This window comes from Oryx dammah, unplaced genomic scaffold (genome assembly GCF_014754425.2).
Source record: "Oryx dammah isolate SB20612 unplaced genomic scaffold, SCBI_Odam_1.1 HiC_scaffold_8, whole genome shotgun sequence".
Classification (NCBI taxonomy): Eukaryota; Metazoa; Chordata; class Mammalia; order Artiodactyla; family Bovidae; genus Oryx; species Oryx dammah.
In genome coordinates, this window is record NW_024070192.1 from 27,407,606 (window position 1) to 27,431,722 (window position 24,117).

The 24,117-nt window shown below is 52.1% G+C and overlaps 1 protein-coding gene across 1 annotated transcript; it reads left to right on the forward strand.

Moving 5' to 3' along the window:
• The first annotated feature begins 3,195 nt into the window (after nucleotides 1-3,195).
• NT5M (5',3'-nucleotidase, mitochondrial) lies at nucleotides 3,196-16,084 on the forward strand. The gene is made up of 5 exons (XM_040245787.1): nucleotides 3,196-3,536; nucleotides 6,129-6,229; nucleotides 11,273-11,333; nucleotides 12,466-12,580; nucleotides 15,475-16,084. The coding sequence occupies exons 1-5, from the start codon at nucleotides 3,279-3,281 to the stop codon at nucleotides 15,615-15,617; spliced, it is 678 nt and encodes a 225-aa protein (XP_040101721.1). The 5' UTR covers nucleotides 3,196-3,278; the 3' UTR covers nucleotides 15,618-16,084.
• Nucleotides 16,085-24,117: the final 8,033 nt, after the last annotated feature.

The window sequence follows — 24,117 nt, forward strand, 5'->3', positions numbered from 1 at the left end:
TTGACATGAAATATAATAGTAATAATTGTATGTTGGTATAGCGGTAGAAATAAATGGATGTATTTGTATATATGAATGTATAGATGATGACATGTATGGATGAATGACTTTAACGCTTATACTGTAGGACAGAGATGTCCCTGTGTGCTGTATGGCCACATTTGGTCCTCAAACAGAGAACAGATATTTTGAATTATAGGATACATTTCCATGGATATACATGGATTTTAATAAAAGCCAGAAGTTTTGAGAGAAGTTAAGCACTACAAGAATTCAAAATAGCCACAGCTACTGTGTGCTGCAGTCCATGGGGTTGCAAAGGGTCGCACATGACTGAGCGACTGAACTGAACTGGACTAGTCATACTTCAATTTTTTTTTTTTTTTTTGCCTATTTACTGGGATCTGTTCTCAAAGTGTGCTCCCCAGCCAAGAGCAGCAGCAGCACCTGGGAACTTTTTTTTTTTAAAGATTTATTTGGCTGTGTCAGGTCTTTCTTATGTCATGTGGGATCTTTCCTTGTGGCCCACAGACTCTGGGGCTTCCCAGGTGGTGCTAGTGGTAAAGAACCTGCTTGCCAGTCCAGGAGACCTAAAAGACGCAGGTTCAATCCCTAGGTCAGGAAGATCTGCTGGAGGAGAGCCCAGCAACCCACTCCAGTATTCTTGCCTGGAGAATCCCATGGACAGAGGAACCTGGTGGGATACAGTCCATAGGGTGGCATAGGCCCAGACACAACTAAAGCGACTAAGCAGGCATGCATGCACAGACTCTCTGGTTGTGGCACATGGGCTCTGGAGCCCTGGACTCAGTAGTTTTGGTGCTTGGGCTTAGTTGCTCTGTGGCACATGGAATCTTAGTTCCCTGACCAGGGTTCCATCTCTTGTCTCCTGCATTGCATGGTGATTCTTAACCACTGTACTACCAGCTAAGTCCCACCCGGGAACTTTTTGGATTCCACTTTAGATTTACTACATCAGAAACTCTGAGGGTGGTGCCCTGCCGTCTGAGTTTAACAAGTCCTATAGGTAACCTTGATGCACACTGAAGTCTGAGAAGTCCTGGATGTGGCAAAGAGGAGCCAAAAATAAAATCAGTCATTTCAGTACTGCTAAGAGACATCCCACCCTTCTTTCTTCCTCTCAAGAGTGAAAATGACTGAAAGAGACATGGTTACAGGGATAACCTTGAATATATTTTCCCTTTTTCTTTAAAAGCTAGTCATGTATAAAACCCAGCAATTATATAAGACACACCTTATAACAAACAGCCACAGAAGTGAGTGGAGATGCCACATTCAATCATCTGTTTTCTCATTAAAAAAAAAATTATTATTTACTTTTGGTTGTGCTGGGTCTTTGTTGCTGCAGGAGGGCTTTCTCCACTTGCGGCGAAGTGGGGCCACCCTTTGTCTTGGTACTCAAGCTTCTCATTGCAGGGGCTTCTCTTGTTGCAGAACTTGGGCTCTAGAGCACAGGCGCAGTAGTTGGGGTCCATGGGCTTAACTGTTCGGCGGCCTGTGAGATCTTCCTGGACCAGGGGTGGAACCTGTGTCGCCTGCACTGGCAAGCAGATTCCTATCCACTGGACCACCAGGGAAGCTCTGTTTTTCATTCTTTGAAAACACACTTACTTGGTCTCTAATTTGTGTCCAACCCTGTGCCAGATGTAGGGACGGGGCTGCATATATTTGTGACCTAAACAGAAAGTTCTTGCTAACATGAAGTTCTGGTTGAAGAGTGAGACACTAAGCAAGCAAATAAAATACTTTCAGAGAGTTAGCACATGTTATGAAGTAAAATACAGTGATGGGGTAGAGGAAGGTTAGGAAATGCTTCCAAGTTCAGATGGGTGAGAAAGAGCTGGGGGACTTCCCTGGTGGTCTAGCAGGTAAGAATTTGCCTTGCAATGCAGGGGGCACTGGTTTGATCCCTGATTGGGGAACTAAGGTCCCACATGACCCGGCGCAACTAAAACTGAGCATGGCAACTACTAAGCCGGAAGCTCCGGAGCTGGTATGCCACAACGAAAGATCCCACAAGATGCAACTAGGATTCCAGGGTACCACAACTAAGACCCGAGGCAGTCATACAAGTACAATAAATAAAAAAGAGATCTTGGGCAGAGAGTTTCAGAGAGAGGAATAAATGTATGCCAAAGTCTTAAGACCCAGATAAGTTTGGTGTTTCTGGAATAGAGAAAATGCTAGTGTGACTGGAATGTTAATGAGAAGGATCCTGATGTGTCTGTTGAATAGTTCTTGGCTATCACAATAGTTGGAGAAGGTGATGGCACCCCCCTCCAGTACTCTTGCCTGGAAAATCCCATGGACGGAGGAGCCTGGTAGACTGCAGTCCATGGGGTCACAAAGAGTCAGACACGACTGAGCGACTTCCCTTTCACTTTTCACTTTCATGCATTGGAGAAGGAAATGGCAACCCACTCCAGTGTTCTTGCCTGGAGAATCCCAGGGACTGGGGAGCCTGGTGGGCTGCTGTCTATGGGGTCACACAGAATTCGACACGACTGAAGTGACTTAGCAGCAGCAGCAGCAGCAGCATAACAATAGTAACTGTCTCTTTTTCAACCAGAGTGACAATAAAAGATTTTAAATCCCTCCTCCCCAAACCCACTTATAACAGGGTACATGACAATATTCATTTATGGATTCATTTGAAAGTCGCCAGTTTTATTAAGGCTTTGTGATAGCTAAGCAGGGGGCGCATCACTCTATTCTGGTTCCCTCCCTTAAATTCTTCTGCCTGTGTCTTGGCTTATTTGCTTCCTGTCCATCTCCCCGTCTAAGATGTAAGTTCCAGGATGGCAGGACCTCGTCCATATGCTCCACTGAGAGGTGCTCTAGGGGCTCAGTAAATGTCTCTGAGACACAGGCCTGCTCCATCCTCGCTGTGGCAGTTGGAGGAGGGAGCCCAGGCTCAGAGTCCCAGGAGAAGGTGCCTGTGGAGATCCGGGGACTGCGGACGCCCCGGGGACAGCCCAGCGCCCCGGACTATGCTCCAGGCCACGCCCCTCAGGCCCGCCTCGGTCGGCGCGGGTCCCTTTAAGGGCGGCGAAACCGCAGCCTCGCTCTGGGGCCGGAGCTTGCGCGCTCTTGCCCCCCACGCCCCGCGCCCCGCGCCCGTACCCCGCGCGCCCCCGGCGCCGCGCGCGCTCTGTGCGCTCCCCGCACCCCACGCGCTCGGCACCCGGCCCCGAGCCCGCAGTGTCTTCTCCCGCCGTCATGGCCCCGGTGCCCGCTGCGAGCGCCCGCCTGGGGCGATGATCCGGCTGCGCTGCTGGTGCTCGCGGAGGCCCCGCGGCGCGGCGGGGCCGGCAGGGCGGCGCTGGGCGTCGGGTGGGCCTGCTGGCCGCGCCCTGCGGGTGCTGGTGGACATGGACGGCGTGCTGGCCGACTTCGAGGGCGGCTTCCTCAGGAAGTTCCGCGCGCGCTTCCCCGACCAGCCCTTCATCGCGCTGGAGGACCGGCGCGGCTTCTGGGTATCGGAGCAGTACGGCCGTCTGCAGCCCGGGCTGAGCGTGAGCATCCCCGCCCCAGGCGCGCGTGGCCCTGGGGCTCGCCTCCCGTAGCACCGAGTCCTGGGGGGCCACGCTGTTGGCTGTCATCGAGGGCTTCTCAAAATTCAGGAGTACATAAAGCGTAATATACCCAACTCCATCTTCAACTGACCTTAATTTTGGATGTACTTGGCCTCAAGTCACATTCCTGTTTTCTCCTCCTCGTGGATTTGATGAGCACCTTTAGCATCCATTCTTTTCGCCCTTTTACAGCAAAGCGTGGCTCCCAGTAGAATTAGGCCCAGAGAGATTGTGAGCCTTTCTGGACATCACAGCACACAGGGAGTCAGTGTCACGGTGGGTTTGGATCTACTCCTTGGCTTATCCACTGGCCCTGCTGGCCCCTCTGAGCACCTGGGCTCTGACAGGCCGCCTCCCGCAGTGCTCTACTCTCTGAGTCCATAGTGTATGGAGAGGGGATACCAGGCTCGCTCCCAGACAGATGGCTTGGCTTGTACGTTTAAACTGCTTGGTGAAAGGAGCCAGATTTTGGCCTGGACCAACCTAGAGGCCCAGTGTTTTCTCCTGTCCCTCAGCGGGCCTTCTGAGGTGGCTGCCAGGGGAGCTGATAGGATTTGAGAGCCTGTTCTGTAACCCAGCTAGCCTGCATCCCCTCCTCTACGAGGCAGGCTTGATTTTCTCCCTTGTGAAAGGGGCAGCCAGGATCCAACAGTCCGTCTGTGTCCCAAGGTCATCCGGTCCTGTCCTCTGTCCTCCCCCAACAAGTGCCAGCTCTGTGACTCACGAACGGCATCTTGACAGAATTCTGGTTTGTGGAGGGGCCAGTGTTCCAAAGGAAATCAAGTGCCCCTTCTGTTCACAAACACCAAGCCTGGGGTCCGGACTCCTCCCAGTCCTGATACCCAGTTAAAAACACCCTAGTAATTTTGCAGGCTCTGACGTCCTCTTGCACCCTGTGTGTGTTCATTCACAGAGGGTGCTCAGCAGCGCAGTCTCAGTACCTCTTTCCTCCCAGGACCGCGTTACCATGTGGAAGGGAAGCCCACCCTCAGCTCTCAGGCGAGTGGCTCTGCCAGTCCCTTGTACCCATGTGCAGACTCTGGCTCTGCGGGGATGATTTGCTGGTTTCCAAGGCCTGGGAGCAGAGCTCCAGGGGCACCAAGGAGGGCTATTGCAAGAGCTTGCTGTGCATTTCAGCTCCTGGGAACCTTGCAGGCAATGGGGCTTTGATAGAGGCACATGTGACTTATCTCCAGCACCGCTCACAGAAGGGCCTCCCTGGGTCTCCTGTGGCACAACTGGTCCAGTGTCTGCCTGAAGCACCCAGTCAGGCACCCAGCTTATGCATGGAAGCATCCATGGTTTACAAAACATGGGTCTGTCTGTATTTCCTTTGATCTTCACATACCGAGGGGTAAGCAGGGCAGAGGAAGGCATAGCTCATTGTAACTGACTTAGAATCTTACACTGTTGGACAATTGAACTGATCCCAGAGAGAAGAAATGCCTTGACCAGGGTTTCAGGGCAGGTTGGGGGTAGGGAGGGAAGCTGGGCGTTGGTCACAGGTGAAGTGGTTAGCCCAGGTCACACTGCCAGGGCCAGCACTTCTGACTCCTCCTCGAGCCTGCTTTCCACCAGTCACAGAGAGTGGCTTTGGAAACAGCCTGTGAAGCCCAGCTGCTTCATTTGTATCCTGGGGATGGCAGTTCTTACCCCTTGAGGGATGTGAGAGTCAGACATAGTGTATGTTAGCGGTAAGCACTGGTTTGCTTAAATCCTTTGAGTTAGCCTCCAACCTGTGTGACCTCCGTGTGCTCATTGTGGGGGAAGCACTTGTTCTGGGACGGGGCGCTTCTGACCTGAGGGGGATCTGTTTCTCGCTTCTCAGAGGCTGGGGTTTGTCGCTTTCCCCTTGGCCTGGCCCTGGAAGGAAGTGACATACTGCAGACTTGAATGTGGCCAGCAGCATAAAGTGGGCACTCCTCGCCAGATGGTTGGAAGCCACCATTTTGCTATGTGACATTAAGTTGGTCTTGTCCCTATTCTGAGCCTTGGTTTTCTCACATGTGAAATGAGGGTCTGCATTTGGGACTTTTAAACTTTAAAACAGCAGAATACTTTAAAAAAAAAAAACTGTTTATTGGCATCGTAACACATAGCACAGATAAGGAGCTGCTTTCGTGGTGTTGAGCAGCCATGCCCACCTTCTGCCCATGCCCCTATTCCATGGGGCTTGGAAGGGCCTGAGCTCCTCCAGCTACTGAACGTGAGTGAGGGCTTCAGCATCGAGGCAGGACCTGGCCCACCCTTGCAGCCTCCAAGGTGCTCTGGCCCTTAGAATCAGGCAAGGGCATGGTTCCTGAAGCCCAGCCTTCCTGCCCTCTGACTCCCACGGGGCCTCCAGCAAAGCCAGCTTCTGAACCCTGTAGCTGACTCCTGCTGGATCCTTGTGGAAGCTGGGCCCCTTCTGGAGAGGGGCTGGAGTACACGCCCACTCCACCAACCCGCCTTCAGGAAGACTACCCTCAGGTGTGGGGCTCAGGGTGCTGAGGACCCCAGGCGTCACCTGCTTTTTTTCCCTCCTCTTCTCAGGAGAAAGCCATCAGCATCTGGGAGTCTGAGAACTTCTTCTTTGACCTCGAACCTCTCCCTGGGGCTGTGGAAGCCGTGAAACAGATGGCCAACCTGGAGAGGTAAGTCTGCCCCGGCCCAGGGTCCACGCCCCGTCCTGCATGCCCTCTGCCTGTCTTCCTCCTGCTTGCCCTGCACCCTGCGTGGGCTGGCTTGGTAAATCCTCCAGGGCCTCTCTGCAGGCTAAGATGCTTCCATCTAGTAACTTGGGAGAATGTGGAATCTAGTTTGATGCGCTTTGCTGGGTGTCCTGGGTTCATTTATTCAACAAATCCCTGAGAACCAACTGTTAGACTCGTTCCCTGCCACCCTGGAGCTTATAGTCCAGCCAGGGAGCAGGCGGTGCACAGAACATCACTCAGGAAGTCTGTGATAACACAGGGCCACATGTGTGAAGGGGTGTAATGGGGACCTGGGAGAGATGGGGAGGAGGTGGCAGCAGGAGGAGGAGGAGACATCCGCCTAACCCTGTGAGCTGAAGCCCCCCTGCATCCGGAACCAGTGCCCACTGCAATCCAGTAACACAGTGCTCCTCCTCTGAGAGCTTAAAAAACAGTCGTCTTACTGAGATGTAATTCATGTAGCCCACATCCAGGTGGTTTTCAGTGGAGTCACAGAGGTGTTCACCCATCACCATCATCAGCTTCACAGCCTATCCGCTACCCATCCCCTGCAGAGAAACCCTGGACCATCCACAGTCGCTGCCCTCCCCCCACCGCCCATGGCAACCGCAATAGGCCTCCTGTCCCTGGATTTGCCTCTTCTGGACGTTTCATACACATTTCTTATGGTATCTGGCCTTCTGTGGCCGCTTCTTTCACTCAGCATGTTTCCAGGTTTATCTGTGTCCCAGGGTGAATCAGCATTTCATCTCCTTTCACTGCCAAGTGACTGTCAGTCTTGTGGCCCACCGTGTTCTGTCCATCTGCTCATTAACTAGTAGACCTTGGGGTGTTTCTTCTTTTTAAATAAGGAGACTAACACTGCTGTGAACATTCACCTACAGGTCTTTGTGGTTGCTTGTTTTTGTTTCTCTTAGGTGTGTACCCAGGAGTGGAACTGCCGGGTCATGGGCTGAATCCAAACTGTTTTCAGCTGCACGTTTTATGTTCCCAGTAGTAACATCGGAGGGATCCAGCTCCTCCTCCCAACCCTGGCTGTGAAGTGAAGTTGCTCAGTCGTGTCCGACTCTTTGTGACCCCATGGACTGTAGCCTACCAGGCTCCTCTGTCCATGGGATTTTCCAGGCAATAGTCCTGGAGTGGATTGCCATTTCCTTCTCCAGGGGATCTTCCTAACCCGGGGATCTTCCCAACCCAGGGATCGAACCCGGGTCTCCCACATTGTAGATAGACGCTTTACCATCTGAGCCACCAGGGAGAGCCTGGCTCTAGTCTTTTATTATTTTTTTAAATATGTATTTGTTTTTTATTTGGCTGCACCCGGTCTTAGTTGCAGCATGCAGGGATCTAGTTCCCTGACCAGGGATCAAACCTTAGGCCCCCTGCATTGGGAGGGTGGAGTCTTACCCACTGGACCACCAGGGAAGTCTCTTTTAAAAAAAAATATTTATTTTATTTAGCTGTGGTCTTCTTTATTCCAGCCGTCCTGGTGGGTGTGATGTGGTGTCTCATTGTGGTTTTAATCTGCATTTCTCTGAAGACAAATGCTATGCAGCTTCTTTTGGTGTGCCTATCAGCTGTCTCTCTTTTAGGATAAATGTTTATTCAGATCCTTGGCTAACTTTTTTTCCATTGGGTTATTTGTCATTTTTGTTATTGGTAATTCTTAAGAGCTCTTTATTTATTCTGGGTAACAAATCCCGTGTGAGATATATGACTTGCAAATACAGTTTCTTATTCTATGATTGTTGTTTTACTTTCTTGCTGGTGGCCTTTGGAACCCAAAGTTTTTATTTTGATGTAGTTAAATTTATCTGTTATATTCTTTTGCTGTTTGTGTTTTTGGTGCCATCTCTAAGGATCCTTTGCCTAGCCCAAGGTCACAAAGATTTGCTCCTGTGTTTTCTTCTAAGAGTGGTATAGGTTTAGCTCTTTTGTTCAGTTTGTTTGATTCATTTTGAGTTAATTTTTTTCATGTGGTGTGAGGTCCTACTTCCTTCTTTTTCGTGTGGGAAATCCAGTTGTCCCAGAGCCATTTGTTGAAAAGACCCTTCTTTTCCTCCATGGAATGGTCTTGGCTTCCTTGTCAAAAGTCAATTGCCCATAAATGTTAGGATTTCTTTCTAGGCTTGCATAACTTTTATTGGTCACAGTTTTGCTTGAATTTAGTAGTCACAATGACAAATCAAATATTTGGTGTGATTTGGCCTTGGTTCTGCCATGTAACCGGAGAAGGCAATGGCACCCCACTCCATTATTCTTGCCTGGAAAATCCATGGATGGAGGAGCCTGGTAGGCTGCAGTCCTTGGGGTCGCAAAGAGTGAGACATGACTGAGCAACTTCCCTTTCACTTTTCACTTTCATGCATTGGAGAAGGAAATGGCAACCCACTCCAGTGTTCTTGCCTGGAGAATCCCAGGGACGGGGGAGCCTGGTGGGCTGCTGTCTGTGGGGTCACACAGAGTCGGACACGACTGAAGGGATTTAGCAGCAGCAGTGCCATGTAACTGGCCTTCCCAGGTGGTGTTGGTGGTAAAGAACACACCTGCCAGTTCAGGAGGCATAAGAGGCATGGGTTCAACCCCTGGGTTGAGAAGATTCCCTGGAGGAGGGGACGGCATCCCACTCCAGTTATATTCCCTGGAGAATCCCAGGGACAGAGGAACCTGGCAGGCTAGAGTCCATAGGGTCACACAGAGTCGGACATGACTGAAGCAACTCAGCACGTATGCAGATACCATGTAACTGCCTTTGAACTTCATCAGCTTTCAAGGTTCTAACGTGATAAATAGACATCAGGCCCTCTGAGCAGTATATTCTATTCTAGTCTATGATTTGAACTTGATTTATACTGGAATGATGTGATACAACTTCTTCCACCTGTAGCAAAAGCCCAAGAGAGGCAGAGAACGTGTAAAAAGCTTTTGCACCAAAGCCTTTTTTTTTTTTTTTCCAGCTGTTTTGGGTCTTGGTTGTATCGTGCGGGATCTCTGGTCGCAGTACATGGACTCTCTAGTTGTGGTGTGCAGACTTAGTTGCTCTGCAGCATATGGGATCTTTGTTCCCCAATCAGGGATCAAACATGTGTCCCCTGCATTGCACGGCAGATTCTTAAGCACTGGACCCCCAGGGGAGTTCCATATAAAGCTTTTAAAAGCTCTGTTCTTGCCTGGACCACACTCACCAGCTGTAGTCTGGGGAGCTGGGTTGCATGATGGTTAAGGCTCAGTGTGAACCAGAGTGAGCCTACTTCTCCAGAATCAGACCCATAGCACATTTCTAAACTCTGTGACTCCATCTCTTCACCTGTAAAATGCACACAGTGTAAGCGTTAGCTGCCACTGTTACTTCTCGGCAGGATTTAATAGGTGAGCAGCAAGAAGAGTGTCCTTTGGCCAAAGCAGCATGGGGAATGTCCATGAGAGGTTTCTTTTCATGGTGGGGTGGGTTCCCAGAACTTGTTAGTTTGCAGACATGTTTGAGGAGTCTTTAGGGGGCGGCAGAGGAGGCATGTGGGTTTTGGAGCTTTTTCTCAGCTGCTCTGTTTTGCAGACATTCCAGCCTGCGACATACGTTGGCCCTTTACTTCCACTCTGGATCTTAGCTGGGTAGACAATTCTGATGGTCAGTCTGTCCCCAAAGATTGCACGGAGAGAGGGGTCGAGTCATAACCAAGTGGATAGCCTTGTGTCTAATGCTTTGTGTTGGAGGTTGCCCAGGAGGGGCTCGTTCAGTTACAGATGCTTCTCCAAGAAGGCAGCATCTGACCCCAGACCTGCAGGGTCAAAATGAATAGTGAAGTGCAGAGTGGGCAGGGGTACAGGCTCCAGGAGAGCAAGGGTTTTGCTGACTTGGTAACAAAGGAGACCAAGGTTTCAACGAGTGTGGAGCAGGAAGGATATGGTGCACGTGGTTGAAGAGAGAAGGGTGTCATCTCACTTAGGTTTTAAAACCACGGGCTCGGGCGCTGAGTTTGGCATTTCTCCAAAGAAGAGCTCCAGATGGCAACTAAGCATGTGAAGTTTGCCTCCGCGTTATTGTCCTTAGGGAAATGAGTCACAATCACAGTGGGAAGCCCACGGAACGACTATGACAAGAAAGACGAGTATAGACAAGGATGGAGGGAGCTTGAAGTCCTTGTCACCGATGGTGGGATCGAAACAGATGCAGCTGCTGCCTCAGCAGCCATGTCCCCTGGGCGTGGAGCCTGCTGTAACCCAGCAGTCGCACCGAGAGAAATCGAGGTGCGGATCCACCAGGCCCTGAGCACGGGTTTCCCCAACAGCTTGATGCCTGGGGGGAGCAGCTGCGCCCTCCATCCTGGCAGCATGTGCATCACCGCGACGTTACTGGGCGAGAAAGAGGCCTGAAGTTCCAGTGCCCTTGAAAACACGACCCCAAAGGACAAGACCACACGCTGTGGGGTTCCGTTAACATGAAATGTCCGGAACAGGCAACTCCACGGAGACACAGCAGGAGAGATCCAGGGCCGCAGTCTGACTGAGGCCTCTCAGGACCGCTTTGCAGAGAGAAGTAGCTGGGACCCAGTGTCCCACGGGTGCGGCCCCGAGGGGCAGGGGACCCGCTGGCACTGTTGGTGGGTGCTGGGTCTGGGGTTGTGGGAGGCACTGGTGCAGCACAAACCTCAGGGGTCCCTGAGGGCCCAGGAGGACCAGCCCTTGACCCAGAGTCTGGCTTGCAGGTTTCTTGGCTCTGCACCAAGCAGGGCCCTGATGTCCCTGATAACTGGTTCTGTCCTGTAAAGCCTCCCTGGCTGGATGCTGCTCACCTTCCCCAGTAGTTCCTATCACGTCTAGGTGGTGGCTCCTCACCTCTGCGTGTCTGGCTGCCTGTGGGCTGCCGTGTGGGCTCCACGCTGGTGTCCCACGTGGTGGCTGGGGCCATGGCAGGGGGTGGGGGCAGGTGCGGGCCCAGGCAGGGGGTTGTGGGCACACAGCCTCACCAGCCCGCTCTCTCCCCAGCACTGACGTCTTCATTTGCACGAGCCCCATCAAGATGTACAAGTACTGTCCCTTCGAGAAGGTGAGACACCTGCAGTGGGCCCTCTGCTCACCTTGCTTGCATCCTGGGGAAGGGCTAGGGGTCTGGGCCGGGGCCTCCTCCCAAACGTTAAAAAAAAGAAGGAAGGAAATTCTGGCAACTATAGATGTTTCTCTGACTTTTCTTGATTTTTCAAAATCTCTCTGATTAGCCATTACTTTAGCAATAAAAAAGTAAATACATTTGTCATTCAGGAAACAGTTACCAGGCCCCTGCTACAACACTGGGCTTAAAAATGCCTCTCTCTGCTCTTGGGAGCTGAGTACAGTGTGGCAGGAAAAGAGACAGGTGTCCCAGGATCTGTGGGCCAGCAGGGAGGAAGCCCAGAAGCCCAGGCTGGCTCCCTGGGGAAGGGAGAAACTGGGAGGACCAGTTGTGAGTGGTGGGACAGCTGAGCAAAGGCCAAGAGACCTGGGGGAGGTTCAGGGGAAGAAGCAGGAAGGGGAGGGAGAGGCTGAAAGGCAGGGCCTTTACAGAACCAGTGGTTTGGGCTTCAAGCAACAGGCACCCCAAGGCCTCTGAAGGGTTTTTAAACAAAGCCAGGCCTGGAGTGTCTCAGTCCTGGATGGTCCAGATGTCAGCTTGTCACAGACCCAGCTTGGCAAGGAGACAGCCTTACAAAGTGGTTTTGTGAACCTAACAGCACCCAGTTATTCTGGGATGTTCGTGTTACTTTGTGACCGTGGATGGGGCTTTAAGAGAAGTGGGTCGTTTGTGCGGGTTCCCCATCTGCTGGGGAAGGTCACTTGGAGCAGGGTGTTGGGGGAGCCCCCAGACACTCCTGTATCCCTGGCTCTGGCACCACACACCCACTCCTGCTGCAGGTCCAGTTCTCATGTGGCCTCCAGACCAAAGCTCAGGTAGGGCTGGAAGGCAGGCTGGTCAGGGCTTCTGGAAGGGATGATGCACCTAAGGGTTGCATCCGGTTTCCTTGAGCTGGAGCCTTGCAGGGTGCATGGGGGACCTGAGCTGGGTTGGGGTGTTTAGTCAGAGCTGCGGTACTGCCACTTCGTAGCTGTGGACCGGGATGGCCCTGTGGCCCCCTGCACGTGGGTAGTCTCCCTGGCAGTGCCCTGGCCTCATGGCCCCCTGCCTTGGCCCACTCTCGTTCCAGTATGCCTGGGTGGAGAAGCACTTTGGCCCTGACTTCCTGGAGCAGATGGTGCTGACCAGAGACAAGACCGTGGTCTCCGCTGACCTCCTCATAGACGACCGGGTGGACATCACAGGCAAGTGGCCTGAAGTAGGGAGGTGCATGGGGGCCCCAACCCGAGTGCCCATCCCCCAGCCCCACAGTCACCAGATCTATGTGAGGCGTCCTGTCCAGCCCTGAACCTTGAGCTGAGCCTCCTCCCTTGCAGGGAGACAAGCTTCTTCCCCACATGCACCCCCAGGGAGTCAGGGAGAGTGGTCCGACCCAGGGGTAATGCACTGGGGCAGCCTTGATTGAGTCACCATATACCTTGAAGCCTTGCCTTCCTGTCAAATGAGGGCCAGACTCTGGCTGCCAAACATTTCTTTTTAGCAACAGAATCCTTTCTTTTTTCCTGAAAAGTAATTTGGACTGAATCTAATATGTAAACCAGGAAAGCAAAACCTAATTTCTGTAGTTGAAGGTGGTTTGGAGCTGTATTTTTCCCTTTTGCTTATGGGTGTCCCTCTCCCCTCAAAATAAACAAACCTTGAATTTGCTTATCAAGGCAAGGATAAATGATTGGTTCACCAAACTGAAAAGCTAGGGTGGGAGGGCTTCAGTTCAGTTCACTTCAATCCAGTAGCTCAGTAGTGTCCAACTCTTTGTGACCCCATGGCTTCCCTGTCCATCACCAACTCCCAGAGCTTGCTCAAACTCATGTCCATCAAGTCAGTGATGCCATCCAACCACTTCATCCTCTATCGTCCCTGTCTCCTCCTGCCCTCAATCTTTCCCAGCATCGGGGTCTTTTCCAATGAGTCAGTTCTTCACATCAGGTGACCAACATATTGGAGTTTCACCTTCGGCATCAGTCCTTCCAATAAACACTCGGGACAGATTTCCTTTAGGATTGACTGGTTGGATCTCCTTGCAGTCCATGGGACTCTCAAGAGTCTTCTCCAACACCACAGTTCAAAAGCATCAATTCTTTGGTGCTCAACTTTCTTTATGGTTCAACTCTCACATCCATACATGACTCCTGGAAAAACCATAGCTTTGACTAGGCTGACCTTTGTTGGTAAAGTAATGTCTCTGCTTTTTAATATGCGTCTAGGTTTGTCATAGCTTTTCTTCAAGGGGCAAGCATCTTTTAATTTCATGGCCTCAGCCACCATCTGCAGTGATTTTGGAACCCAAGAAAATAGTCTGTCACTGTTTCCATTGTTTCCCCATCCATTTGCCATTAAGTGATGGGACTGGATGCCATAATCTTTGTTTTCTGAATGTTGAGTTTTAAGCCAGCTTTTTCACTCTCCTCTTTCACTTTTATCAAGAGACTCTTTAGTTCCTCTTTGATTTCTGCCATAAGGGTGCTATCATCTGCAAATTTGAGGTTATTGATATTTCTCCCAGCAATCTTGATTCCAACTTATGCTTCATCCAGCATGGCATTTCACATGAGGTACTCTGCATATAAGTTAAATAAGCAGGGTGACAGTATATAGCCTTGACATACTCCTTTCTCAATTTGGAAGCAGTCCGTTGTTCCATGTCCAGTTCTAACTGTTGGTTCTTGACCTGCATACAGATTTCTCAGGAGGCAGGTAAGACAACCTGGTATTCTCATCTCTTTAAGAATTTTCCATAGTTTGTTGTGATCCACACAGTCAAATGTTTTAGCATAGTCAATGAAGCAGAAGTAGATGTTTTTCTGGAATTTTCTTGCTTTTTCTGTGATCAAAGGGATGTTGGCAATTTGATCTCTGGTTCCTTGCCTTTTGTAAATCTAGCTTGAACATCTGGAAGTTGACAGTTCCATGTACTGTTGAAGCCTGGCTTGGAGAATTTTAAGCATTGTTTTGCTAACGTGTGAGATGAATGCAATTGTGTGGTAGTTTGAACATTCTTTGGGATTGGAATGAAAACAGACTTTTTCTAGTCCTGTGACCATTGCTGAGTTTTCCAAATTTGCTGGCATATTGAGTGAAGCACTTTCACAGCATCATCTTTTAGGATTTGAAATGGCTTAGCTGGAATTTCATCACCTCCACTAGCTTTGTAGTGATGCTTCCTAAGGCCCACTTGGCTTTGCATTCCAGGATGTCTGGCTCTAGGTGAGTGATCACACCATCGTGGTTATCTGGGTCATTAAGATGTTTTTTATATAGTTCTTCTGTGTATTCTTGCCACCTCTTGGTATCTTCTGCTTCTGTCCTTTATTGTGCCCATCTTTGCATGAAATGTTCCCTTGGTATCTCACATTTTTTTGAAGAGATCTCTAGTCTTTCCCATTCTATTGTTTTCCTCTATTTCTTGGCATTGATCACTTAGGAAGACTTTCTTATCTCTCCTTGCTATTCTTTGAAACTCTGCATTCAGATGGATATATCTTTCCTTTTCTCCTTTACCTTTTGCTTCTCTTCTTTTCTCAGCTATTTGTAAGGCCTCCTCAGACAAGCATTTTGCCTTTTTACATTTCTTCTTCTTGGGACGGCTTCAGGTGTGGCTGAATCTAGGAGCTCAGACAACATCCATCAGATTCGGTTTCTTTATCTCCTGGTTCTGCCTGCATGCTCTGGCAGATGCTCCCCTCCTGGTGGTCGTCAGCAGTTCCGGGGTTAAATCCTATTCTCTCGGACACCTCAGCGGGAAAATTTGAAACATTCCTTCCTTGATTACTTTTGGAACTGGCTGGGGAAACATCCTCATCTCTACCCCCATCAGCATCCAGAGAGTGGAATCCACACGAGGGACTTGAAGCTTGAGGGACTTGCGGGGCCCACGGTCAACAGCTGGTGACAAAGCTGGCCTGGGCATGGGGGCAAGATGGCTGGGCATGGGGGCAGGTCAGGCGGACATCTCGAGGGTCAGCCTCCAATGAGCACCTGTGATGGGGTGCAGAGCTGCAAAGGGGTCCTCATCCAGTGGGCTGGTGTGACCCTCCTGGGGCTCCTGCCACGGGGCCTGAGGTGCTATTCTCTCCCCTAGGGGCCGAGCCGAATCCCAGCTGGGAGCACGTCCTGTTCACAGCCTGTCACAACCGTCACACGCAGCTGCAGCCCCCCAGCCGCAGGCTGCACTCGTGGGCAGATGACTGGAGGGCGATTCTGGACAGCAAGCGGCCCCACTGAGCTGGGCTGAGTCCCAGCCCTGTACGTGCCTGGCCGGGCCCTCCACGGACCTCAGTGCAGGGCGGGCCCAGGGGCCTGGACAGGACACCAGGCGCCCAGGCTGACCTCAGGCCTCTGGTCTGGGAGGAGCTGGGGCATTGTTCGGTGGGGCAGTCCTCCCCTCCCTCAGGGAAGCCCCCTCCCTGCCGGCAGCTACCTGGTCTGAGGACGATGCAGGAGCAGATGGTCGAGCGGCCCCTCTGAACCTCAGCCCCTGCCGCCTGCCTGACACCCAGTGGAGTCTACCCCAGGGACCCGCCTGGATCCAGCAACACGGTGCGAGTTCCAGGTCATGCTGGCTCCGTGCAGGGGACCTCACAGCCCGGCCTCTGACCGGCTGAAGGGCTCGGCCCCCACTCCAACCGGGGGGTTTGCAAGCTTGGGTGTTCGCTGGAGGTGTGAACAATAAATGCTGTTCTTAGTCCCCACCCCAAGGTCCTCTGCGTCTGGTCCCTGGGTGTCCAGCTGGGAGCTAAGAGGTGAGAGGCGAGTGGGAGGCACAGCTTGGCAGGTTTGCCTCGCCATGGGCTGCATGGGGTCAGGGATGACAGGCCCTGATCTGGTGGAGGTAGCCATGCTGGCAGCTGTGATATCCCCGAGTGGAAAGCAGCCCCCTAAGCAGCCACCCCTGCCTGTGCTTTCTCCTCCACTTCTGCTGTCTTCCCCACAGCTCTCCTCCAGGAACCCCCTGCTTGCCCCTCGGGCTCCGGGCCTAAGTTGGCCAGGAGGAAGGATAGGAAAGCAGCAGGTGGGTCCTGACCAGGAGGGTACTGGGGCTCCATCACGTGATCTCAAAATGCCTCAGCTCCATGGAGAGTGGAGACTGACCCCTTGAAAACATTGTAGATATTCTGGGCTCAAGGTGTAGAGCCCCTGGGAGGAGCAGAAGCTCCAGGTTTGGGCAGAAAGACTCAGGGTGTTTCTCCACTTTCTGGGTCAGTTTCCCCAGTTGGGACCCACCCCAGTGTCACCGCATCCAGGACACTGATGTGCCCTTTATGTGGCCTCATAACGCCTCCCCCGGCTTGCAACACTTTACATGGGGTTGGGGGCGCGTAGGAGGCATATCAGAGGTCAACAGAGGATGAGATGGTTGGATGGCATCACTGACTCAATGGACATGAGTTTGGGCAAACTCTGGGAGATAGAGAGGGACAGGGAAGCCTGGCATGCTACAGTCCATGAGGTCATGAGGAATTGGACATGACTGAGTGACCGAACCACAGCAGATAGTCAAAAATGAACATGAACCCCCATGGCTGAGTTTTAGTGTGTTTATACCTTTGGTCTTGCCCACAACCAGCCCAGGAGTCCAGGGCTCAGAGAGTTTCCAGGTGAGCCCAGACCACCCAGCAAGCAGGGCTGGGGCGAGCTCAGCCCCCCAGAGGCCACAGAGGAGAGGCCGTGGGAGGGGCCGGGAAGTGGGAGCCAGGAGGGTAGGGCCTGGTTTGCCACCAACTTGCTGGGCCCTGGGCCAAACCACATGTCTCTGAGCCTCTTCCAGGGTTGGTCAGCCCACATGAGAAAGGGTTGCAGAAAACGGACATTTATTCCACAGTGTTGCTTCTCGGTGGAGGAAATGGACTTGCTTAGTGACGCGAGGTTGGGGGAGGTGCGGTGACAAGAGCCCTTGTGGCCAGATTCCTGGCATCCAGAACGGGGCTCGGAAGGCTCTGACAGGAACCCGGGCACTGGTCCTGACTTGGCCACCTGGTGGCAGCACTGCCTATTGAAATGGATGCAGGTGTGTGCATGCGCGCGTGTGTGCCTGTGGTGATGGGGTGCCTGTGATTACTGGGGGCACAGGCAACCTTGGGGAAGGACAAGAAGGAAGGACTCCTAAGCCCACTTCTGGGCTCCTGGAGCAGCAGCTCCCACCCGTCCCCCTGGCCACTGTGGACAAGCTTGGACCTTGGTGTCCACTGAGCTGAGGACAGTGTCCAGCCTGCCTGGCCAGCAGGAATCCTGTCTCAGCCACAAGCCTCAAACACCCATCATGCTTACGACCTCCGAGTGGCTGAGATATCACTCTGCTTCTGCATCAGGCATGTGTGCAGGTCCCGGGCACCTTGGCCTGTGCCTGAGCCCCCCCAGACGCCCTGCACCCCCAGATGCCCCACACACCCCCGACTCCCAGCACCCCCAGACGCCCCTCACCCCCCAGTGCCCTGTGCCCCCCCAGTTCCTGGGGTGTATCACTCCTGTGTCTCATGTCCATTTTCCATTTAGAGGGTTTTCTGCACACAGTCACCCCCTGACCCTGTGGGGAATCAGGTCGCTGTCTCCCCAGCACTGTGCCCGAGGGAACGAGGGGCCCCAGCAGCTACATTTGTAGGCTTTTGTCCAGAGCTGCCCTGTCCCAGGGGCTGAGCCTCAGAGGGGAGGGGGCAGGCCTGCCGGCTTACACAGCTGCTTGCCTCAAAAGACTGGGCCATGCTGGGACAAATGATAGAAATGCTGAAGGATAGAAATTTGTAGAAATGGGAACCAATCACCTCCCCAGCCAACACCTTGGCCTTGGCAATTTTGGTGAAATTAAAAAAAAAAAAAATCATTGATTTGATTGTGCATTGCTGGCTTGGACCCACAGGTTGGGGCCTAAAGAGGCTGGAAGTGATAAAGGTTCTTATTGTGAGAGACGTGGGGCCAAAGGGTCGCTGCTGGTGAGGCTGCCTCCCTACCCGACCCTCCTTCGCAAAGGATAGCTCGCAGGTGGTGTCCTCCGGTGCGGGAGCTGCAGTTCACACATATGGACACCGGATGGCGCCAGAGAACCAGCGCTGGCAGCTCTCACCTCTCAGGCCGGTGGGAGCCAGGCACTCAGATCCGACCTGCCTGGATCCAACGTCCTGGTTCTGAAAACTGTGGGCAAGGCCTAGGCCATGCACAGAGGGGACCCCGGCTGCTGATGGCTGAGTGGACGGTACCTGAAAGCAGAGGGCTTGGAGTGGTTTGGACCCAAGGGACAGACCAGAAGGTAGACTGAAGTCCAGGTGGGTCCAGCTGGGACACCTTAAGTGTCCCTCTCTGTTCTCCTGGAGGCCTCTGCGGTAGCAGCCTCACCTCCTGGCTCCCCTCATTTACAGGCTCCATACGAACCAGAGGTGCAAACAGGAGCCCTCAGATGTGTTTACAGGTGGACATATTCTTTCCAGGGTGAGGCACCCAGGGGTCTGGCCCAGGGACCAAGTGGGGGGCATGACTGCTCTGATTGGAGCTGAGGGTTCTTCCCTGCCCCCATGACCCAGGAGTCCTGGACCCTGGTGGCATCAGAGGCCCTGACCTCAGACTTAAACAAGGGCTGCCTGGCCTTGGCTCTGTCCTCAGACCTCCTCAGCACTGACTGCCTGAACTCAGACCCTGGAGGGTGAGAGTACCCGCTAAGCGAGTGGAAAGAGTTGGGAGCAGGGGGAGGGCTGGGCACAAACCAAGCTGTCCATCCTAACCACCAGGTTGAGTAGGATAATCATTTTAATGTTGTGAAATCGGAAGGTGAGAATGCAGAGCCCAAGCTCGGTCCAAATGCCAAAGGCTGTGCCCTTCCCACCACCCACAACTGCTGCTTGGGCCGGGATGGGAGAAAGGAGCCCCAGGTGCGGATGACTCGCACTGAAGTCATGACTCCACCCCCCGCCGGGGTCCCAGGCCCCAGCCTTGCAGGACAACTTTCCCCTCCAGGAGGTAAACCTGAGCCTGGGGGGAACACCTTAAATGTGGGCAGCAGTGGGGCCTGAGGGAAGGAGGGAGCCTGGGGGGAATTTGGGGCTCGAAGGGCCCAGCTCCTCACAGGACACCTGTTTAGGGCACTTCAGTGGGAGCCACCAGGTGAGCTGAGCCCTCTTCCTCCTCACCCCCAACCCCCCCACACATCTGGGCCAAGCAGAGAAGACAGGCATCTGTGTTTGGGGGGTTGAGTGTGGAGCCAGGCTGAAGGGATGGGCAGGGCCCCAGGGTGGTGGGGAGCCCCCAGCCCAGCACATTGGGCATTGTTTAGGGGTGACTCTGCTCTTGCACATGTGGGAGGGCTGTGTGGCTGGGGTGAACCTCAGGTACCAACAGTCGTCAGATACCTGAACAAGGGAACGATACCAAAGGAACGGGGTTAATATGATGAAAACAAGAACTTGGAGCAGGAATACTCAACAGCCTTAGGCAGAGAGCCTTAGCCTCACACTGTGCCCTCAAAAAGGCCAACTAGAGTGTTTGGAAAATTAAATCTGGTCATCAAAGAAACTTGATAAATGGGCTGGATGGGTTAGTGGACGCAGCTGAAGAGCAAGTAGATGCGTTGGATGATTAAGCCGAGGACTCGCAGCATGAAAGGACGAGGGACGAAGGTGTAGATGCAGAAGACAGAGTTCATTTTTTGGTCCAAAAGGAGACAAAGACGCAGGAGGGAACTTCCCAAAGCTGAGAATGTCCCGGAACTCAGATTGAAAGAGGCCACAAGGGCCAGGCAGGATGAGTCTGCCACTGGACAGGGGTTGATGTTTTATTAGAGCCTAAATATTTCCAAACAGAAAGCAGACAACTTGCAGGAGAATGTAACAAATACCAGAAACAAGAAAAAAAGGTAGTAATTATCTCCACGTCCTGAGGGAAAATAATTGCACACTCAGAGTTCTTTACCCAGCTGAATGTAACACTAAAAACACTTCCTGTTGACATGGGAGGTCTCAGATCATATGGCATCAAAAACAATTCCTTTTCGAGAATACTACTAATTGATATTCTCTGGCAAGAAGAAAAACTAATCCAGAAATGGAATATAAGAAACAATGATGAGTCAAGAATGATAAAAATTTGCTAAGTCTAAGAATGTGTTGGCTGCTTAAGGATTAGTAACAATTTGGTACTCAAAGTAAAGATGTTATAAAAAAAGGAGGTAGTTTATGGGACAGAGGAAAGCATGCCAAAGCTGTTGGCGAGGTGCAGATTCAGCATGAGTACAGTACTGGTACCGGAAGGTTAAGTATGTGAGTGAAAGTGTTAAGGGAAATCTCCATAAAATAGAGTGTATAACATAAACTATTAGAAGGAAACACTGAAATGGGAAAAATGAAATCAACAATACTAGGAGTGCGTAAAAAACAAAGCACAGGAAATAGAAAACAAAAGTGACACCAGGAATAAGATCAAATATTTCAGCAATTGCAATAAATGTGTATGTGTGTTGTGTACGCTCAGTTGTGTCTGACTCTATGCGACCCCATGGACTGGAGCCTGCCAGGCTCCTCTGTCCATGGAATTTTCCAGGCAAGAATACTGGAGTGGGGTGCTATTTGCTTCTCCGGGGGATCTTCCCAACCCAGGGGTCAAACCCACGTTTCATTATGTCTCCTGCATGCAGGTGGATTCTTTACCAATGGATTAAATATGCCTATTCAGGAAAAAACTCCAGAGATAAGAAACAAAATCCTGTCTTCAAGAAACACGTATAAATGATAACGACCCAGAACAGTTTCACAGCAGAAGGGAAAATACATTCTTTAAAAAGTCCTGACCAAAGGAAATAGATGAGTGCACATCAGAATCAGACAAAACAGAAACCAAAGGAAGAATACTTTAAAAGGGACGAAGTTGGACTCATTCATTCAAGGCTGCAAGAAGCAATCTGCCAGCAAAATAAAGGTTATGGAATGTCGTTCCCCTAACAGCATAGTTTCAACATGTTTAAAATAAAAACTCACAGAACTATAAAGAGAAATGGTCGGTTTCAGTTAGGGATAGGTTTTACTACTTTTCCCTCCAAAACTGACAGGTCAGAGAGGCACGACTGGGAATATACATACACAAGCAGTCCAAAGAGACATTGCATTGTTTTCAAATGTACGTGGATGGACTGATCATAAAGACAAAACGTTGGCAAAGGAAGGATGAAGCTGTGGACCCCTGTTATTATAAGGTCACATGACAAAAACCTCTGGCGAAAACCTCAGTAACCAAGCCTCAGAGCAACTGTTGCCATGAGCCTCCAGACCTAAACCGGCCAGTTCCCTGACCCCATATTAGGTAAAATACCCACTCTATTACCCACCCTATCACTTCAGTTCATTCAGTCGTGTCCAACTCTTTGCGACCCCATGGACTGCAGCACACCAGGCTTCCCTGTCCGTCACCAACTCCCGGAGCTTGCTCAAACTCATGTCCATAGAGTCAGTGATGTCATCCAACTGTCTCATCCTCTGCCTTCCCCTTCTCTTCCTGCCTTCAGTCTTTCCCAGCTTCAGGGACTTTTCCAATGAGTCAGTTCTTCACATCAGGTGGACAAAGTATTGGACCTTCAGCTTCAACTTCAGTCCTTCCAATGAATATTCAGGACTGATTTCCTTTAGGATTGACTGGTTGGATCTCCTTGCAGTCCAAGGGACCCACCCTATAGCCCTTTAATAATCACCTAATGCCACCCTTCCAGCAGGAATTTACTCTGTCTTGAGGCTATAAAAATTGGCTGCTAGCCTGCGGAAGGGTTTGGCTCTTCCTTAAGCCGGCCGGCTGTTCTAACAGTGCCTCCCACCTGGTCTTCCAGGTGGCTCAGTGGTAAAGAATCTGCCTGCTGATAGTAGACACAGGTTCGATCCCTGGGTCAGGAAGACCCCCTGGAGAAGCGAATGGCAATCCATGACAGTGTTCTTGCCTGGAGAATGCCTAATGGGCTACAGCGCATGGAGTTGCAGTGAGTCGGACACAACTGAGCGTACACACACACAACCCACGCTCTCATTCTGGAAATTCCTTTCTAGCCCAAGTGTGGACGGCAGCAGGAGCTAGTTATTCTGGAGACAATAAACCATCTCCTTAGTAAAGGGAGAGAAACCTGTGGCTGAGCTCAGCAGACCGGTCAGATCGCATCCTCTTGTGCAGAAACCATAGCCAGGGCAGTGGGACCAGTAAGAGGGGACAGAGGGAGGAGGGAGGCGGCATCAGGGTGGGGAGGGAGCAGGGCTTGCCTGTGAGTCCAGATTTGCCAACCTCTGCCAAGCAGCCCCCTGAGCTTTCCGTGAGCCACTCCCGACACCCACTTTTCGGATGGGAAGCCTGAGCTGCACACAGGTCTAGGGGATCACAGCAGGGCCAGGGTCAGGATCTGGACCCATCAGCGGCCCACACAGCCAGGAATTGCGAACCCCCAGGGGGAGAATAAACCATCGTGAAAGCTGCTCTGACGCTGCTCCGGTCCCTCTGGGGAGAGAGCTGGCCGTCTCAGCTGACCCTCTAAGAAGTTTGTGACCTAGAAAACTTTAAGAACCCCTGACTCACACATTGGGATGCTTCCCAGAACTGGAAACGAGGGACTCCAAGAGCCAGGCATGGGGGTGGATGGGGATGGGCAAAGACTCCCCTGGGGCCAAGAGGCCCTGGATTGACTTCCCGGGCCCTTCTGGCACACCCACAGTTCAGGACAGGACATTCAGAGCGAAAAGACGGACTCTCTGGAATCCTGTCTCTAGTCTAACACTGTCGTTTCACAAGTAAGTCCTGAGTTACCTGTGGTCCTTCCGCCGGTAGGCGGCTGCCCTCACCTAGGGGGTCCAGCCTCTTCTATGTGACTCCGGGTGGAAGATGGAGCTTGGTCCCCGCAAGGAGCCTCTAAGGCAACAGAGCGACCAGAAGCCGTCAGCCGGGGGCCAGATGATGTGGTTTGGGTTGTATTTCGTTTTTTCAGTTGTGTATGGGTTAATTGCTGAGTTGTGTCTGACTCTGCGACCCTATGGCCTGTAGCCCGCCAGGCTCCTCTCTCCATGGAAGAATAATGGAATGGGTTGCCAGGCCCTCCTCCAGGGGATCTACCCCAGCTAGGGATGGAAAGTGGGACTCCTTATGGCTCCTACATTGGAGTGGGTTCTTTACCACTAGTGCCACCAGGGAAGCCTGGATACCCAGGGCAGGAGGGCTGAAAGAAGAAGGCCTGGGTGGCTGCGAGTGTAGACAGGGTCGGGAGCGGGTGGGGCAGGAGACAGGAGAGCACAGACGGCCTCCACCTGCCCCAACCTCAGCTTGTTGCTGTCCTCGGACCGCTAGCCCAAGGTCCTGCTATGACAGTGACCCCCGCACCCAGCTCCCCTGGGTGACTGTACACGTCTCCTGGGTAAGTGGCCGCCTTCCTCAGCCTCATCAGTGCCCGGTGCTGGTCCGGGTTAGTGCCTGGGGAAATCTGCCAGGAGGATAAATAGGTGTTCAGGTCAAGCAACCAAGCTGTCAAGGATTAGGTAAGGCTGAAGGATCTGTGTTCCTGCTTTAACCCCGAACTCCTGGGAGGGGTAGAGCAGTCCCCCTAGGGGATGCCTTCCAGATGGCAAGGGGTGTACTTTCAGGAGCCAAACACCGACAATAAGAAAATAGGTCTTCCAGGCTCTCCTGAGAGGTGAAGCAACTTCTTGAAAACTTGGAAGGCTTCCTGGAGGAAGCAAGCTTACTCAGCTTGAAACCCAAAAACCAACTGTATTTCCTTTCCATCAGG